The sequence below is a fragment of the Vicia villosa genome, linkage group LG6 (assembly GCF_029867415.1).
Source record: "Vicia villosa cultivar HV-30 ecotype Madison, WI linkage group LG6, Vvil1.0, whole genome shotgun sequence".
Classification (NCBI taxonomy): Eukaryota; Viridiplantae; Streptophyta; class Magnoliopsida; order Fabales; family Fabaceae; genus Vicia; species Vicia villosa.
In genome coordinates this window covers 5480904-5501842 of record NC_081185.1, presented here as the reverse complement: position 1 = coordinate 5501842, position 20939 = coordinate 5480904, and the positions used below count along the sequence as shown (strand labels likewise).

The 20939-nt window shown below is 31.5% G+C and overlaps 1 protein-coding gene and 1 pseudogene across 42 annotated transcripts; both read right to left on the bottom strand.

The window, feature by feature from the left end:
* Window positions 1-425: 425 nt before the first annotated feature.
* On the bottom strand, window positions 426-12576 carry LOC131608810 (UDP-glycosyltransferase TURAN-like). Of its 42 annotated transcripts, none has more exons than XM_058880360.1 (9): window positions 11321-12553; window positions 11146-11185; window positions 10960-11064; window positions 10701-10817; window positions 10449-10482; window positions 10032-10087; window positions 9872-9907; window positions 4698-4826; window positions 2863-3218 (listed from the first exon to the last, which is right to left on the bottom strand). In XM_058880360.1, exons 4-9 carry the CDS (start codon window positions 10797-10799, stop codon window positions 3057-3059), a joined length of 516 nt encoding a protein of 171 aa, XP_058736343.1. In that variant the 5' UTR covers window positions 10800-10817; window positions 10960-11064; window positions 11146-11185; window positions 11321-12553; the 3' UTR covers window positions 2863-3056. The 42 variants fall into 42 exon arrangements, 15 of the variants coding, with proteins under 15 accessions (XP_058736343.1, XP_058736344.1, XP_058736352.1 ...); XM_058880361.1 differs by having other exon boundaries at window positions 10984-11064; XM_058880369.1 differs by having other exon boundaries at window positions 4698-4830; window positions 10701-11064.
* Window positions 12577-15943: 3367 nt separating this feature from the next.
* Window positions 15944-19305, bottom strand: LOC131611081 (uncharacterized; annotated as a pseudogene).
* Window positions 19306-20939: the final 1634 nt, after the last annotated feature.

Genomic DNA, 20939 nt, shown 5'->3' with positions numbered 1-20939 from the left:
TAAATGTAGCTTTAATATCAATTGTTAACCGACAAACAAGTATCTACCGTTTCAAATACTTTTTTATATAATAAACACATTTATAAGCAACAAATTATATATATATATATATATATATATATATATATATATATATATATATATATATATCATAGATAATAATATTTCTACAGGAATTCTTTGGCAAGTGAGACACGTGGCACTTCCTGGTGCTTTGTTACACTTTTTCAACTTTTCTAAATTTTCTATTAATGGAAACTTATTCTTAATTCAATTAATAATTTTATTTTTTATTTAATTAATTATTTTATTAAATGAATAAATGCATTTGTTTTATTGGAAAGTTGAAACATCATTTTTTTTCTTTCAAGAGTTATAGTGTTACACGATAAACATGAATATTTGGGGAAGAGCAAATAAATTTTTTTTTTTTTTTGAAACAGCAAAAAGTCTTTTATTAAAAATGGAAATAAAGGGCATGAGCCATGCCAAATACAATTGTTATAGCAGCCTGCTAACAGGATACCAATTAAAGATTTTGCTAACAGGATAACAATTAAAGATTCCTGAACAAATATCCTAATCATGAACACAATTCAAACATGACAATGTTTTATGTAAAATTGCCATGACATTTGCTACCCACAGCCTAGATCTTGTCGATAGTTTACTTCAAAGACCAATTGAATAATCTAAACATGTGAATCTGTATATAACAGTAGCCTCACCCAATCAACAAATCAACTCCACACTACTAAACTACCCATACCTAGAATAGCAGAATGTTCCACAAAACTTTAACTCTGGTACATCCTTCAAACATTAAGTTCTTTGTAGATTTTCACCTCAAACAGATGAAAAACTACCGAAACCCAGTTCTTCGCGCCAACCCCAAGTACATTGCCGACACAACAACAGACCTTCAACAAACAACTTAGTGTTAAAAGTCCTTCACCTTTGTGTGTTCTTCATCCATTGATGAATTTTTGCTAGGTGTGATTCATGATGTGAGCATGTATTGTGTTATAATATTTTGTATGCTTTTTGTGCTTAGGATTCGTTTCGTTTACATGTTGTCGTTGTAGGATAGTGGTAAGTACTTACTTTGTTTATACGTTTTTGTGTTGAACCATACATTTGTTTTTGGTTTTTCTAAACGTGTTGATTCACAATTCTTTGGTTTATTACTTTCAATTCTTTGATTTATTTGATATTGTTTTAGGATAAACAAAGTTTTAAGTTGGGGAGAGTTTGATAAGTGTCAAAATGTACTTATTTTGTGTATGTAAATAGTGGCACTTATCGATACTTTTGTTAATACCGTTTGAATAATTCCTCGTTTTATGTATAGATCGTATACTTTGTGTATAGTTGTATTTTCATATACTTTTATACCATTTAATAGTTTTTCCTTTGTTTTTATAAGTATTTATGCTTATTGGAGCCTTGAGGAATAAAGTGTCAAAGACACGGCTTCAATTTCGCAGTTTTGGTGCAAGCCCGCTTAGCCACCGTCAAGCGGACTTCCATAGGCTCAAAATAAGGATGAACAAAATCATCATTATGGTTTCCATTAATTAATTATTGGATAGAGCATTGAGTAAGCTTTCCAACGCTTCGAACCGGGCGCAAATCGGAGTTACGGTTCTCGAGTTATGGCGAAAACAAAATCTGATTTTTAGCATACTTGTTAAAAAGGGGAAAATCACATTTTTAGGTTATGGTTTGGGTATTTTTTTAGTCCCAACACCATCAACTTCATTCTTAGAGTAAGATTAGCTTAGAAAACAACACTAAGTCATGCACTTGGAAGATCGGAGGTGGATTTCTCATCAACTGGAGCTGACAACCCGCGAGATGTTTGATTTATCTCTTCTATTCTCTGTGTATTTCTCTGTGTTGGGTTTGTTTGTATAGTTACTCGAATCTTATATATATTTAATGATTATAATGTTATATTTAACTTACTTTACATATTTGTGTTGATGTTATCCTGGATTTTTGCTCTATGCTGGGGATTTTGGTTTCTTTAGAGATAAATTTCTTGAATCCTTATCTAGGATGATAATTTGTTGGTTCTGAACTCTAGAGATAGATTTAGTGCTAGCATTCACCATTTGTATATGTTCTTAATGCTTTCGTGTTTGAGCGGCGCGCGAGATATCACCGACGCGAGAATACGGATGTTCTCGCGACTTTGCGTTAGAGATAACCATAGTTGTGAGATGATCTCGTAGGTGCTCCAGAGATGGACGCTTATGTGAGAGATACGTGATAACATAGACGAGTATCGTATGTTGAGTATAATGGGTTGGTAAGTGTATATTTGTGAAGAGTGAATATATGGGCATACCTTATAAGTTATTTCTCTTCTAAGAATGTGTTAATTTTTTCCTGTCAATATCTTTGTTTACTTTTCGTTCATTCAAACCCGAGCTCAAAACCATAGAAACTGTTGAATGGCATCTCTCCATCTCTGAGGACGATAATTCCTGGATCAATATTTCCAAATCTTGTTTGTTGCTTGCCCTATGCCCGCATCAACATTCATGCGGACGAAATCCCTATAAGTCCCACCTGTGGCTTCGGGCACAACTACTGGAACATTATGACCACCATTCATCTGTTGCATCATCTGCAGCATGAACTGATTCTGCTGCTGTTGCATCTGTTGTATAAATTGGGGCCATGGAACATTCTCACCGCCAGTCGGTGAATTCGTTTGTGGAGGCTGAGTGTGGGGTCGACCACGAGTCCTGCGTCCGTCCACCATGTTCCTAGAGGTCATAAAAATGGAATTAAGTTGATCAGGCTCAATACCATAGTTATAACACAACAAAAATCATAGGAACACAACACATCTGGGACAAAAATAAACACTTATAATATTTCATGGCTAGGTCGAGGATACGACCTGCTCTGATACCAACTGTAACACCCATCTATATTTACATACATCAAAGCATATATATACATGAATCCAAGTATTTGGTACTGAAATACCATAAGTTCCTAGTCAACACATTGTAATACATTAATGCCCTAACATAAAAGTACTACACAATGGCATAATATTTACAAGATGTACAAATTAAAATACTAAGAACTAGATCAAACAATGATCTCAAAAATAAACTCCACAACGGAAGTTTCGCCATGCCAAAAGAACATAAGACATAAGGAGATTCAAACTTCTTTCTCCTTACCCTTCGCGGAACCTGTAGCACATGAAATCAATAATTAATGGAGTGAGATAAAATAATCTCAGTGAGTTCTCTATCTTATGGATCCTCTCGACTTTACAAGATTCTAGCCTATCAATCTCAAGTCAAAACTAATAAGGAACTAGACTTTGAGTTCACACACTCACATTACATGGAAACATATTTAGAGTCCATAAACTCGTACACAGTATTACTAATCGGAAATCGTTACCAAGGTATCCATCTATTCTCGTCCCCTTCTACGTCTAGGAGGTGGCACGAGTCATGGATCCTTGTACCAATATTGACATACGAATGGATTCGGAAACATGGGCCGTACCCCATGAATCGTCACTTCACATGGTCCGCACACCATCACAAGTCTCTTTACCCATAGGCTTCATTCGTACACATAAAGCGGGAATCAAACCTGTCAAGATTTCTAGTGCCATTTCTGCACTTAGAATGCCTGTTAACATTCAAAACAAAATAAAGAGAATAAAGAAAATACAATGGTTCCGATTAAGTAATTTCACACAATGGTGATTGCATAAAACAACCACTAGGTCCGTACGCCTTTCTCTGGGCCCTTTCGCATTTATTCACAATGTTTCATCAATACATATGTTCCATGTAATGTCTCACTCTATGTTTCTCAATGGTAATTGCATACACAACCACTAGTTTTCCTCACTCTTCCTTTTATTCATTTTAATCATGCATACTCTCAACCCCTTCAAATCTATACAATGAAGGTAAAACAACACACTTGCAATAGTGCACAATAACAACATTCTCAATAAATCAGGTATTACACCCGGAGGCTACCACAATAACATCATTAACAGATAACCAATGTTAAAATATCCCAAATGTATGGCAATAGCACATCATATAGAAACTATGTTGTTCCCACGTTTCCAAACAATAAACAACCAAAAGAATCGAACAGTTTTCTCGATTTCCAAATAAATAATTCCCTCTTTTATTTCCCAAACCTATACTACTAGTAAGTACATGTTACTAGGCTCCTACTGCTTTGAACGGCACGTAAAAAGGGTTTATGGATCAAAAGATACAGTAAAATGAAGTTTGAAAAAAACAAAATATTACACTGGCCGCTTAGCGGACAGCTAAGTGAAAATTCCAGAGGCAAAATGCAATGAAGCTCCGCTTAGCAGGCTGGGCTCGCTCAGTCTCTGCGAAATTTTCAGAAAATATCTTGCTCCGCTTAGCGAACCCAGGGCCGCTAAGCGGACCTGCGAAAAACCAGAAAATTCAGTTCTGCATCAGACCTTCTCAACCAAAACCAACCACTCCAAAACTTCATCCAAGCTACCATACATCTCCAATACATCCTACTCATGCTATATATTCCTTCTAACATCCAATGATTCATGGTTTTTCAAACAAATGTCATAAAACCTAATATATTCTTAGAACTTAAGGAATCATGGAAATAGAACAATCTATTAGTTTCTATCTAGAATCCACCTGGTATACGAGTTGTAGATGATGAAGATGAGTCGATTTGGAGAAGAACCGGCGAAGATCCAAGCTTTTCTTCTCTTTGAATTTTTCTTTCCACTTCTCTTCCTTCTCTCTTCTTTCCCTCTCTTGTTTCTATCTTTGTGTGGAAAATGAATGGAAAAGAAAGGAAAAGATATAAGTAGAAATATCTACCTCTAACTTAAGTGTCCAAAAGTATCTCTAATGCACCAAATAATAAAACCTCAATGTCAGCTAATAACATTAGAGCATTTAATTAAATACGGAGTATTACAAATACAATACCATAGAATGTATTTCTATTCTTTCAAAATAAGTTTCTTGCATAACTAACATATGCATAACCAATTATATGTGATGAATTCATGTTTCATATTTAACAATGTTCTATGGTATATCAAATTAAAAATCACAATACAAAATAAACAATGAATCCATGTCATTAATATTTTCTATAACTTTTCTCCATAAATATTTTTCAACCTACACAAATCTAATATATACCACAATTACTTTTAATATCAAGATGAACAAGAAATAATATTGTCATATTATGATACACATATAATATGATATAAATCATTCTAAATTAATGAATTCTTGCACAAACTAAAATATAATTTTAACATGTCATTGATATTTTTAACATTTTATTTATCATTTTATGTTACCAATACATGCATTATTGTTTTTCACCCAATTATTTCATCCACAAATAAACGTATTATTGATTAAAATAAATTATTTTCACTAAAGAATATTATTTAACATGTATTTTACATTCAAGTATACACTGTAACACCCCAATTCTACCCAAAGCATATAAGCTAGAAAATCAGAGTATTTAAAAATTCATACAACAATTAGGATGTTACACTTAAGTAACCATGAAACAACAAACATAACATGTCCATGAATGATGCGTAACACCAAAATCAACAAGAGAAGGATTCACATAAACATCAGGTATTATAACTCAAAATAGTTATAAACCATATACACAATATCCCAAGTATTTCCCTCATAATACAAAGTATTATAAAGTCACCAAAACACAATCGAGCGAATAAATCCAAGGGTCATATATACATCAAAAAGATCCTATATGTATCATCTACAAACTATGTGTTCTATCTCTCTCATAGGTGCTACGTATCAAGAGAGGACGACACCAAAAGAAAACGACTATGAGAAACGTCTACTCACGGGGATCAGGTAACATTAAAACAGAAGGGTAAGAATATAATTCATAACGAACAAGTATGAGAGATATAGTATGGTAGACAATTAACATCAAGAATCATATCTCAAAACCATTCCATCATTCCACCACAACCAATATGTAAACAAAATGCGACACATGAATGATAACATAATTATAAAGATAGAAAATGATGTATGAGACTCGACTGTGCATGTGCATGTGGTACCAATCTGGAGCAACGCCCCTAATGCCATATTTCAGGACTTCATCGCCAAGCAGTTGGCTGCGACTATCGGAACAATGGTAAACTCCCGGAGCAATGGTAAACTCCCACATCATCGAGCATATAGCTCCCACTGATGACAATGCCACTACGGGCCAACATTACCGACCATACAGCTCCCACTGGTAATACTCACTGTCGAGCATCATGCTGCGACAATTGGAGCAATGGTAAACTCCCAGAGCAATGGTAAACTCCCGCCTTATCAAACATATGCCATGTTATGCGAAAATAAAATAACACGATCACATACCCACGTTACACCATTTGTGTTCTATCCAAAAGGATACACATCAATCAATAACCACATTATTAATTATTCCACCTCTACTTGCCACAATGGCACAAGTCATCGCATAACATACACAATCAATCAAAACCTCTTTGATTATCCAACATTATTTCACAAAAATCATTTAGAAAATCATCCAACAACTATTCTAACGCTTCGAACGGCGTACAAATCGGAGTTATGGAACTCAAGTTACGATCGAAACAGTTTTTGAAAAAGTTTCTAAAACACGATATTCGCCCAACGAAGCCTTCAGCTCGCCCGAAAATCTGAGGCAGAAAAATGGCCAAAATAACAGGCCACTCGCCTCCGGCTCTCTCCCATCTCGCCCGACGCTCTGATCCATTCGCCCGACAAAGCTCACCAGATTGGCAAAAATCTGGTTTTTCATGCTTCTTCCAAAAACCAAATCAACATAAACTTCAACCCATCCAAACTTAACACTTCTAAACATGCAAATATCACATATATGACCTATAACCATCATCCTATACCACAACCAACCATTGAAACATGTTTGAATCCTTACATACAATTTTTGACCTAGTTTTCTTCATAAACAAGAAAACATAGCAAAGGCCAATCAAACAATGATCAAGGAAAATATACACCATACAAACATCATATAATCATCATCTAGCATTATTTTAATCATAACCAACCAAACAAACACAATCCACCATTGTTATGAACCAAAAGCAAGAAAATGGAAAGGAATGATAAAAACCAAAACTATAGAAAGCATACAAGAACAAGATGAAAGAGATTCTCCCCCTTACTTGGTTTGGTCTTGGTTTCTAGCCTTTAGTTTGATTCTTGCAAGTTCTACAAATCTCTCTTCTTCTTCTTCTCTTTGGTTTTCTCTTTTTTTTCTCTCTCTTTCTCTCTATTTTTCTCTTTTTTTTTTTCTCTCTTTCTCTCTATTTTTCTCTTTTGTTTTTCTTTTCTTGTTTTTCTTCTTTCCTATCTCTATCTCCTTTCTAATCTACTACCACCACTTCCCCCATACTACTTTTCAAAATATCCCACATAGCGGTCTAAACTTAATTGTTCCGAAAAATCCCAAAACGCAAAATAACTCATCATAAATATTTCTACTACGGAAAATATCAAAATTATTGATTAAATAATAATCTACTATATCAAACTAATACCGACTGAAAAGACGCAAAGACGGTAAAATTTAGGTAAATGCCACAAACATCAAAATCAAATAGAAAAACACAATTACGGGCGTTACATACACCATGAACCAAACTAGTAAAAGACATGTGCGTCCGCACGGGTAAGTTCATTTGTATCTTAAATAATTCGATAGGGCTTGATTGTCGTTGATGTATAATTATTATTATAAATTCACTAAAATTCAAAAATATATAGCATATATCTTAGGTAATTCAATAAGGCTTTATTGTTGTTAATTGCTATACCAAAAACCTACTTTAAATACTTTATGACTTATCCTATTTACATGTATCAATTAATCATGAAATGTAGACTTATCCTATTTACGTGCATCATGATATATAGTAAAAAAATGTCACTTCGAGAATTAAAAAATGACAAATTATTGAATTACATAATAATCTCTTGTCCTTGCAATAAAAGGAATTATATATGATGCCACACATTTGTGATCTTAAAATGTGAAATTTAGAAATTAATAATACTATAACAGTATATCTCTCTTTACATTCTTGCACAAGAATAATGAGATATTAATAAGTTGTTCTTGAGTTGTATCACGAGCTTTCATAACCCGTGTAGGAAATGAAACAAATCTATCAAAGGAAAGATCAAGGTTTTATTCACACTAGTGACTGCCATTCTCCAACGTTGGGTTATTTTCTTAATGTTGAATAATGTGAAAAGAGTACCACACACACAAGAATATTAATTCCAACTGAAATTAAAAGCGAAGCAATTGAAAAATTTGACACCTTTCATTACCCAATAACAAAAACACAATACATGAAAATTTCATTCATCGCTAGTAAACCTCAAAGTTAGGAGAGATGAACCATGTAGGTTACTTAAATTAGAAAGTGGAAAGTGATAACTAATAACCTATTGGACAAACAAGCAGTTAAATTCATCGAATAGTTTACTAGAATTTACTGCTATTAATTTGTTTTCAACTTATTGGACAAACATGTACATAAGTTGTTTTCAACTTATTTCTATTAGCTCTTAAGGATAGCTTATGAAAAAACTTATTGCTTATATGAAATCAGCTTAACTTTATTTTATCTTTTATTATAGAAACAAAGCACTTATACAATGAAGAATTATGATATAAACACTTAATAAAATGTTTATCCAAATAAGGCCTTAATCTAACTAAAATCCAAATAAATTTGTTGCTATAAATAGAGTGCCAAACATCGTCTATGCAAAGAGAACAAATTTGGGTAAAATAGAATCTCTCATGTAGCCTGAACACCAAACTAATATAATCAAACACAAACTAATACGCGAATATGATATTTAATAGTATGTGTTTAGCTTCTGAGATGTTTCTCAAACCTACATTTTTCGAGTACACTTGTTTAGTAACATTAAAATTTTAACTTAACTCAAGTCCGTCTTTGAAGGCGTGCAAGATTGGTTATCGCACAGGGTCTCAAACTTTTTACGGTTAGACTGCAATTAAATAGGACCTCATAAATCTTTGTCACTATTAAAATAGAATTAAATAGGACCTATAATTATTTTGTCATATTTGAATATGACTAATCTATACAGGACCTCCAAAAAATTGAGACGGCCACAAGCAAGAACAAGTAACATTGAATGTATCACATAAAACAAAAAATACTTAAAGAATTAGGGAATAAGAGTCTGTTTGGTAACACCCAAAAAAGAGCTTTTAGCTTTTAACTTTTAGCTTTTCAGCTCATATTAATGAAAAAGCTCTGTTTGGTAACGTTATTTTAGCTTTTAGCTTGTAATTTTTTTACTAGCTTTTAGCTTTTTTTTCAAAAGCTATTTGAAGTAGCTTTTGAGCTTGTAGCTTTTAGCTTGTGACTTTTTTTTCCATTTATACCCTTATTATTTTAACAAAATATTATTACCCTTATTAATTAAAATGATCATTTATGTCATTTTGTATTTATCAGCTAATAAAACAGCTAATTTACCAAACACTCATATTAGCTTATCAGCTACCAGTCACCAGCTAAAAGCTATCAGCTACCAGCTATCTACTACCAGCTATCAGCTATAAGCTACCAGCTATCAGCTACCAGCTAATTTTACCAAACAGAGCCTAAAACATAAAGGGTAAGTAACCTGGACAATAAAAATATCAAGAGAAGGTACTAAAAAAGTGTGAAAATTTGAAACAAGGGCTTCAACAAAAGCATGAAAGGTTGAAATACCTTTGGTAAGCTTTGACGGGCTGTTGACCACTGCTTCTGAAAATTTGAGAAATTTTCAACCAAAATTACATCAACTTTTTGAAAAATTCGTCCCCAAAAGATTAACTCCAACACATTCCATATGAAAATTCGTCCTCAAAAGATTAACTCCAACACATACCATGAGGTGAATATGAATAGATGGGTTGGCCAGAAGTTCAGTATGGGGCTCTGGGCCTGTTAGAAATCATTAAACACAAAATTTATTCATATTATTATTGAAAAGTATTCCTTCTGTCCCAAAATAAGTGTTTTTCTAGCTATAAAAAGCTGTCACAAAATTTATTCATAGTCTCTTTACTTTTTCAATGCAACGTTAACTAACTTTTATCAACTTTACACATTATCTACACTCTTTTCAAGTCATGACAATATATAACAGCCATAGTAATTAAGGATAATTTTGTAAAAATATTATCTTTATTTCTTAATTTGTGTGTAACAACCTTAAACGACATTTATTTTGAGACGGAAGGAGTAGTAATCAACTCCTATGTTATCAATCTCAGAGACAACTATCTCAACCAGAAAAATTTACCTCCATATGCAACAATGTCTACCTCTAGCAAAGCCTTGAAATTGGAATGACACAGAGAAAAATCATTAGATCAATCAATCAACAAACAAATAAAAGTCATTACAAGGAACTCAGAAATCAGAATTTAATAGTCTAATAATACATAAATACTCATGTAATGGAAAATCAAACAACATATGCAAAATCAAATCAAAATAGGACATGAAATTATACAAACAACCATATGGAAAATTGCAAAGGAAAGGAAAAAACCTGATTGGCAAGTGGGAGAGCATGATACTGCCTTTTAGGGCTGCGTCCAAAGTCACTCAAAACCACAACACGAGCCCTCGCTCTTCTGCCTCTTTCCATCTTTTATTTGCTTTTTTCCTTTGAACATCAAATTTCAATGTAAAAACTCAATTCAATTAAAACATTAGTCAAAACAAAGATGTAAAATCCAAACCATAAAATCATTAAGGAAAACAAAGTTAAGCTCCATGTATGAACAAAAAAATTAAAAACAACATACATAAAGCTAAGAGTGTTCCACAACCATTTAAAGTGTACAATCGAGCTATTGAATGTCATTAAATCGGAAATCACACTAAAACCGCAAATCTCCATGGATTGTGCGCTGAAAAACAGGAAGGAAAATGTAAGAGCAATACATTGCGACGAGAAGAACAAAGTAGCTTAAGAGCATAGTTTAACTTACACTTTAAAACACAAATGACACTATCCTCCTATGTGATTCACTGAAAAGAAAGAAAAAAAACCTAATAGATATCTTATAAAAGTAGAATGCATATTTCACTGAATGATGTGAACTTTTGCGGAGGGTGAATTTTGAAGCAAAAAACCAATTATTTCAGAAGGAATGGATGAGGAACCTTTTTTGAATGCTTCTATTAACTTGGCAACTTCTTCTTCTTCTTCTTGTGATCCGGCAGGCTCGAACAATGTCTTGGAAATTTCTTTCACTCTTATCCTCAATGACTCCAACTTATACAAGGAATTGAGTTTAATCTTAGATACATCAGGAAGTAAAGAGAGAACTTGAAGAGTATTGGAACAGAGCCTCAACGATTGAATATCAGCAGCAAGTTCATGCAACAAGCTGAGTAGAAGAGAAGGAGCTTTTACATAATTCATTTTTTCCGGGCAAATCTGGACGTATTTAAGAGAACTGAGACGGCTCGCACACATTATCTGAGAAGGAGTTCCTATAAAACTGAAAGTAGAAAGATTTGGAGTAGACAGCTGAATTTTCCAATGATGAGGAAAAAAAATTTCTTCCATGGCTAGTACAACAAGGCTGGTACTTGATATGCATAAGTTTTGTTCACCCAAAATTTCAAAGTGAGTAATCATCATTCTATTCAACCGGGGAAAACCAGAAAAAATATCAACTCCGCCATGAAAGGCCACACGCCCTATATGCAAGTGGATCAATGATGGCAAATTTAGAGAATTCGGAAATAATACTTTTCCATTAGGATTTTTAGGGTTTCTTTGGGGAACAAAAAAGTTCAGATGTGTTAAACTGTGACATGAAGAGATACAAGACGGAAATAGTTGAATATCAGATCTCATACAGATTTTCAATTCCTTAACACTGCGTGAAACAGCATAAGTTAACATGCTATTTAAGAGGTCAGGACTCACGCCATCCCCGGCGTGGTGGCGGAAGCGGAAAGGAGTCACGCCATCCCTGTAGTGAAAATCGAGTTTGTGCAGCGAGATGGATGAATCGCCGTCGCGAAATAGAAAAAAGAAAAAATTAATGACAAATCTGATAAAATTATCAAAATTGTCAAAGTGTGAAGAAACTAGTGAAAGTGTCGGTAGATACTTCCAGAGATGGTGCCATCTTGTGGACAAAACTGAAGTCTGAACAACTTGTTTTGCATTCAAAAAAGAGAATATATGATGAACAATAATACAATCGGGTAAATCGCTTAACCTGTCTTCTTTTTCATCTGCATCATAATTTACTCTCTGTAGCTTCATATCTCACAATTTGCGGCGAGATTGATTGATGATTGATAAACAAATTGTGCACCATGCTTCATCATATATATATACACGGCCGGCCCTGGGCCTGGGCCTCAAAAACAAAAATATATTTACACGTTAATTAGATTTTGAAATAGGATATATATAATATATTGTTAGTTATTTATTATTTTTATTATTAGTCTTGGGCCTCAGAAAAGTCAGGACCGGCCCAGTATATATACACATGAATTTGCGCAAGATTGTGCGAAATTCATGTTTAACTTCCGCAAGTAAAGTCTATCTCACTTTTTTATCGCTATCTGCTCGCACTAATCAGATAGATCTATCACTCGATTTAATTTCGTTTTTTTTTTTAATTTTAATTACTAACCGACAAACAAGTATCCACCACTTTAAATACTTTTTTTATATTATTAAATGTAGCTTTAATATCAATTGCTAACCGACAAACAAGTATCTACCGCTTCAAATACTTTTTTATATTATAAACACATTTATAAGCAACAAATTATATATATATATATATATATATATATATATATATATATATATATATATATATATATATATATATATATATAAAAGAAAATTTATTGTTCTAGAAAAGATATTAATATCCTTATTGCTTCTAAGCTTGACAAGTGGATGTCTTCTCCATTTAGATTTCAATTGTTTTGTTCTCTACTCATTTTTTATTTTTTTCCTTCTAAACTTTTGATCAACTCATAAAGTGACTTTTTGGTTTTGGTCTCGATAACCACACCCTTTTTTCTAACTTCACACTCTTCCTTTCAAATCACTACTTTCTTGGTTACAACTTCCACTTTTTTTTATTTATTTTTTATTTTAGAGAATAAAGTTAGTTTTCCTCTTTTTATTGTAGGCGTATATAAAACATAGATCTCCTCTTTTCTTTTGATTTTGGAGCATAAAGATAGATTTATATTATCTTGCTTATTGCCTCTAAAATTATATTATATTTATATTAATTAATTAATCTATGTATTAATCATATAATATTTTTTTTGGATAATGAAATATATTATGAGTCAGATTAGTCATTAATATAAAATATTATTTTTCTTACAACATTAAATATTTAAATATTATTTTTCATTCATAAAATTTTTTTTATGTCTTTTTAATTACATCATTTTAGGATAAGAAAGAATTTTATTATGTTTTTAAATGGTGAAATTTTATAATAGGATGGATAAGGAAGCATAGGGTGGCGTGTTAGAAAATAATGGATTTGTGTGTGAGAGAAGTTTGTTAAATAAACTTTTTTATCACAATGTAAGATAAAACATGTATGATACATTATTTCTAATGTAGTAAAAAAATAAAATAATATTTATATACGGGCAAAAATACATTATTGTTTAAAATATTTTTATATACGAAAACAACTTTATTATTGATTCAAATATTTTTATAAAGGCTTAAATGCACTTTTGGTCCAGGTAAATAGAGCTGTCAAAATGGGCCGACCCATGTGGCCCGAAAATAATTAAGGCTTGAGCCTTATTTTTCAAGCCCATTTACATCCGGGCCTTTTTAAGCCCGGTCCTAAAAAGCCCTAAAAAATATGGGTCAGCCCGTATGGGCCATGGGTAGCCCACCAGTCCGATTTTTTTTTAATATAACTAGAAATTATCCTTTCCTAATTCATAAAGATATGCTATAAACAATTTGCGTATTATGTATTTTAATTTTTTCTTGGTATTATAAAGGTATAAATATCAAACAAAAGTTTACGGTTTGACTTAATTTCAAACTAAAAGGTTTCATCCTAATATAATTATGTAGATAGTATAGAAAAGACACCATGATGTATTCTAATTAAAAATAAGGTTGAAATGAGATTTAAAAAGTTATGATGTAATTTTTTTAGAATAGGATATAGTACAAATCATATATATAACAATTTCCTATAAAATAATAATCCATCAATCTAATTATAATTGTTATAAAATTTTATAACAGTTTGTTGTTATGATTGTTATAAAATTATAATTGTCATGAATATTTATATCTTAAAATTTGTTGGAACAAGTTATTTAATTATGCGTACAAAATTAAATATAATTTCTGATGTATTTTGAATAGTTGAAATTAAGTTAAAATGTTGTTTTACATTTTAATTGTAACTTATATAGATTATTTAGAAATCGTAATTTTAGATATGAGAATTAATATATATATTAATATATATATATATATATATATATATATATATATATATATAAGTATTATTAACGGAAACATGAAGTTACTAATCACAATATTGCATATTAACGGGAACCTGAAGTTATTGATTATTTGTATTAAATATTAACATAGACATGAAGTTACCGATCAAAATATTGAATATTAACGGGAACCTGAAGTTACTTATTAAAATATTGAATATTAACGGGAACATGAAGTTAGTGATCAAAATAGTGAATATTAACGGAAACATGAAGTTACTGATCACAATATTGGATATTAACGGGAATATGAAATTACTGATCACAATATTGCATATTAACGGGAACCGAAAGTTATTGATTATTTGTATTGAATATTAACGGGAACATGAAGTTACTGATCACAAAATTGACTTTTAAGGGGAACTTGAAGTTACTGATTAAAATATCTAATATTAACGGAAACATGAAGTCATTGATTAAAATAGTAAATATTAACTGGAACATGAAGTTACTGATCACAATATTGCATATGAACGGGAACATGAAGTTACTGATTATTTATATTAAATATTAACGGGAACATGAAGTTACTTATCACAATATTGAATATTAATGGGAACCAGAAGTAAGTGATTAAAATATTGAATATTAAAGTGAACATGAAGTTACTTATCAAAATAGTGAATATTAACGGTAACATGAAGTTGCCGATCACAATATTGAATATTAAGGGGAACTTGAAGTTAGTGATTAAAATATTGAATATTAACAGGAACATGAAGTTATATATGATATCGGCATTATATATGATGTCACACATTTGTCATCTTAAAATGTGAAATTTACAAATTAATAATACTATAACAGTATATCTCTCTTTACATTGTTTAATTGCGAATGAGACTCACCCTTACTGTTGACTGTTTTTTAGATTAAGGATTATCGACTTGTGCTGGGTGAGGATAACTCGTAGAGTTACTTTGTTTAGTTCGGTTGTGTCGGTGTCATGCTCTGGTCTTGTAACACTGGGGGACGGTTGTGTCTATAGTTTGATGATAACTCTATTTTTAATTTTGTTGTTGAATAATGTTGGTTATGCCTTAAACATGGTAGATGATGGTTTTGATTATTCAACTAATAAAGTATCCCGCTGTGTTTTAAACATGTTTGCAATTGTTTATGTTCCTCAGAACAGTGATGTTCAAACAGTGATGTTCCACTAAATAGTTAAGCAAAACCTAGAGAGACATTTGTGACCACATGGTTTTATTTATACACATTCTTGACGAAATAAATTTTTTAGACACAAAAGGCAAAGAGCGAGGTTCCACCAGTATAGTTAAAAATAACACCTATAGACACATTATATCCACTACCCACATAAATACATCCGTTGCTAATTGACATGCCTCCATAAACACTACCTCCAGTTTCATAAGACCATAAAATTTTACCATTTCTTGCATTCATTGCATATATGTGTCCTAATATATCTGTAGATCCACCAAAAACAACATCATTTGCCACACTAACAGGACCACTGGCAGTATTATTGCTAGGGTTAGCTGTAGACCATAGAACTTTTCCATTTCTAGCATCCATTGCCACCCACCCTCCTGTTGTTATATTTATATTTGATGGCAGTAGTGTGAAGTTTTTGTTATCTGAATTTACAATGTTTGTATAAACTCTTTTTTCATCGGTTGATGCTCCCCATGTTCCACCTCCAACCACACCACCAGGTCCTGCTTCCTACAATGTTACATTGAACATTAAAAACAAAAATTTTAATTTTTTTAAATTGTTAATTTGAAAGAATATATATTACCATAAACCATATAAGTGACCCATTGTCGCGATCCAATGCCCATGCAAATCCACTTTTTTGGACAACAACAATAATATTTTTATTTGTTCCATTTACGTAAGGAGTTAACATCATTGGTGCCTCTCCAAAATCAGCATCTGGTGAAGCGCCTTGAGGAGGACAATTAGGTGTTAAAGCATTGTTACATGCCAAAAACCATACGTCAAAGCCTCCTAATTGTTTGTACCATTTGATATTACCGGAATCAAAATCAAGGGCTAAGATTGAATTGGAGTGGTTTTCAGGTTCAACGCACTTGTCTTGTTCAATAGGAGTAGTTTCATTATTTTGTCTTTCTTGACATTCAAGTATGTTTTTTGGAGCAGAATAAAGATTTCCAGTGGCAATATAAACATGTTTTCTATGAACATCAATGGAAGGACTACTTCCCCAAATGGCAGCTCCTGCATATGCATCTCTTTTTCCTTTGTTATCTGGCAACATATAGGTTTTCCATAAGATGGCGCCAATTTTAGCATCAAGTTTTGAAAAACTTCCACGAAATGTGCAACACTTATCAATTGCTACAAATTCTTCTAGAGAAGATGTTCCAACATTGTAACTCCTATACAAAGAGAGTTTAGCATAGTTACATATCAGCTAGAAGTTAATTGAAACTATTCAAGTTGGATAATACGAATTAGTTATTTATGAAAGTTAGCGTTGGGAAGAACTTATATCCAAATGGAGGTACTAACAAATCGAGGTAGTATGAATTTTGATCGAGAGATATTTAAAATACACATTAAGAGACTTTAAGAGACGTTTTAATTTCAGATTTTTAATTTCGTAATATTTATATATTTAATTTGCCGTTAACAAATAAATTTATACTAACCCATTGTAATAAGTTCCAGACATGGTAACAGCTGCTTTAGAATGATTCTCCAACTTGGTCAACCAAACAAGCTCACCATTATTCCTTTTGAGACCAATAATAACAGCAGGCCCAAAAATTCCAACAATCAATAAATCTTTAGCTACGGTTGGAGTTGATCTAGCCACAGTCTAGTTTACATTATTAACCAATCCAGTTCCATTTAAACCTGTCAATATTCCCAAATTTTTCTTCGACACAAGTGAGCCATCATTTTGTTTTATTGCATAAAGGTTACCATTCCAGCTTGGAAAATAAATGATTCCTTTGTATATTGTTGGTGTTGCTGTAATATCATTGCCTGCAAAGAATTTCCATTTCAAACTTAATTTATGAGCAGTTTTTGGATTGATTTTGTGCTCCTTGATTGCATATCTTCTGTTGAACAAATCTCCACCATGGTTTATCCACTAAATAATATAAAATTAATTAATTAATTAATTAATTAGGCTAATATCAAATTGAGAGGTAATAATTAACCTCAAAAGACTAACACTAAGAGTGTGTTTTGAAGAGAATGTTTTGAGATAATGTAATTTTTTTAAAGAATTAAAATTTTTTTTATTAACTTTTCTAAAATATTAGAATTTATGAATTATTTTGTCTAACTTAACTTTAGGAGAAATTCAAACAAAATAGTTATTTTTTTAAAAAAATTTAAATCTCACATATATATTAAAAATAGAGCTTATAAATAGTGATTTTCTTCATCCTAAAAATGGATTTTATAAGTATGAATTAAGTTTAATATAGAAATTTCATATAATATTAAAATCAAAATTTATCAATCTAGACCATTCATCATTTATATCTATTTACAAATTTTAATAGTGTCGAGAATGAGCGGGTTAGTCCAATAATACTATGGTGTATTGCGAAAAATTCAAGTTCTATCGAGATTAAAGATAATCCTTTAAATTATTTTATAAAAAGTGATGTATCTTGCATTAAAATTCCTCACCTACTCTATATAATAAAAAGTCAAATTAATTCTTAATAGTCTTTTAAATTTACAACCAAGTCCTTATATTATTCAAAACAATTAAATAACCTCTAAATTATTAAAAACTTTCAGAATGACATGTAAATATTTCAAAAATTGCAAACTCCTCCATTAAATTTTCAGAAATAATATATTTGTCTATATTTTTCAAACTTTGATAAAAAACTTTTAAAATATAACTATGAAAAATTTTGTTGCTTCATTCTAACAAAAAAAATTAGAAATGAAAAAAAATTTAATTGAAGCATTTGAATGGTTAAAAATTTTAAATTCTTTATAACTCTTTTTGAATTGAGTAATTTAATGATAAGACATCATTCAATTACATATACTCCAAATTAAGTGAAAAGAAAATTGGAAAATTTAATAGAATAAAATTGTATGAATTTTAGTACTTTGTTGTAACTTTATCCATTATTTATAAAACAATTTTTTTTCTGATTTACCACTCATTTTATTAAATACAACAGAATCAAACATTTTGTAATGTCAGACCACACGCACTGCCTGTCCTCCAAGCACCGCCAGCCCCACTTGCTAATCAAGGCCAAGTTGAACAGTTCTATGTTCTTGACTCCCAACCCACCATCCTCCTTAGACAAGCAAATCTTGTCCCAACTAACCCATGCCATACGCCTCTTATCATCTTTCGGTTTTCCCCACAGAAAAGTCCGCTGAATTCTCGTGATCTCCTCCCACACCACCTTCGGCGCCTTGAAAAAAGAAAGCCAGAAGATAGGAATATTGTTCAAGACAGAGTTTATTAAAGTTACCTTGCCTCCAAGCGAAAGGTGCCTCCCTTGCCAGGATCTCAGTCTAGATTCCAGCTTACAAAGCATCGGTTCCCACGTTTTTTTTCTACGCTGGTTCGCTCCCACCGGTAAAACCAAAAACTTGAAAGGGACGCAACCCATTGAACAGGAAAGGAAATTTGCTGCTGCCCGGAGATCTTCACTCGCCACATTGATACCATACAACCTTGTTTTGTTGAAATTCACGCACAACCCAGAGACACGTTCAAAGCCACGCAGAACAGCTTTGATACACCACAAATTGTCAGCCTTGCCAAAAATGTGATTTATTCTGATACAAAATTATGATTGGTTGACAATACAAAATAGTTTTACACTGTCAATGTATAAACCTTTTTGTCATGGAGTAATTTTCCTATTCAAATGGAATTATTAGGAGGATCTTAATAGTTGACTTTAACATATTTTGATTGGATAAAATACTTTGTCAAAGAAAAAAATAAATAAATATAAACGTGTAGTTGACATTAATTATTAGATCTTTCATTTATATCTCTTGTGCTTGAGTTCAAGCCTAAAATTATGAAACTTATATCGATATCTATCCTAATCTAAATGTTTTACTAACAAAAATGATTAAATTTTATTTTTAACCATAAAATTTTATCATTTTTTATTTAATAAAATTTAAAAACATTTACAGAAACACATTAAATGATACTATGATGAATATCAAATATCTTAAAGCTTATTAAAGTAAAAAAATAATTGATGTCATGTAGCAATTTTCCTATTCAAATGAACTATTAGGAGATCTTAATAGTTGACTTTAACATATTTTGATTGGATAACTGAGAAAGAAAATGTGAAACATTAAAAAGAATCATTTAAAGTTATGTAATTTTTTAATATATTATTGGCTATATATAGCTTATAATTTACGAAAATTGTATTTTTTAATATCAACATATTTTATCAAAAAAAAATAATTAATACAAATATATTGATTGTGATTGATATAGAATGATTTCTCTCAATATAGCCCAACGTCCTTTCAAGAGTCCAAAACATCTTTCTATTACATTTTTAGCAGAAGAATAATTGATGTTGAAAAATTCGGTAGCGGTAGATGGTTGTAAACCATTCATCCTTTCATTAAGGTGATACCATTGTCCTCTATAAGGAGTAAGAAATTCTTCTCCATTCATATAACCAGCATCACATAAATAATAAAAATTTATCATAAATAAATATAGATTTAATATACATAAATTATTATAATTTATTTTTTTATATGAATCTATACTATTATACCTTGAGGAAATTTAAACCATTTGGTCGATAAATAATATCTCTAAGAACTCTTGAGTTAGCAACGGATCCCTCCCAACGGGGTAAAACATATATGAATTGTAAGTAAGGTGAACATACACCTAACATATTTGTAGCTATCTCACCCTTCCTTGTTTTGTATCTACTTTTATATGCTTTAGCATATTCACCTTGATATAAGTTCAATCAAGAGCTCATAAACAATTCTTAAAGTATTTCTATATTTCATATGTGCTGAGTTTGTTTTAACAATTATTTGTGACATCTCAAAAATGCCAATAGTACATTTATAAAATGTCTACTTATTTTTTCATCGGACTTTACAAATTGTCTTATATTCTTAATGTGATGTGCCAAAATTTCTAAAAATATGGCCACCGACTCCTCAACCCACATCTGTCGAGTAGGAAGTAGTCCACCAATAGCTTTCAACATGTCACATAATTTATTAAAAGACGCCCTAT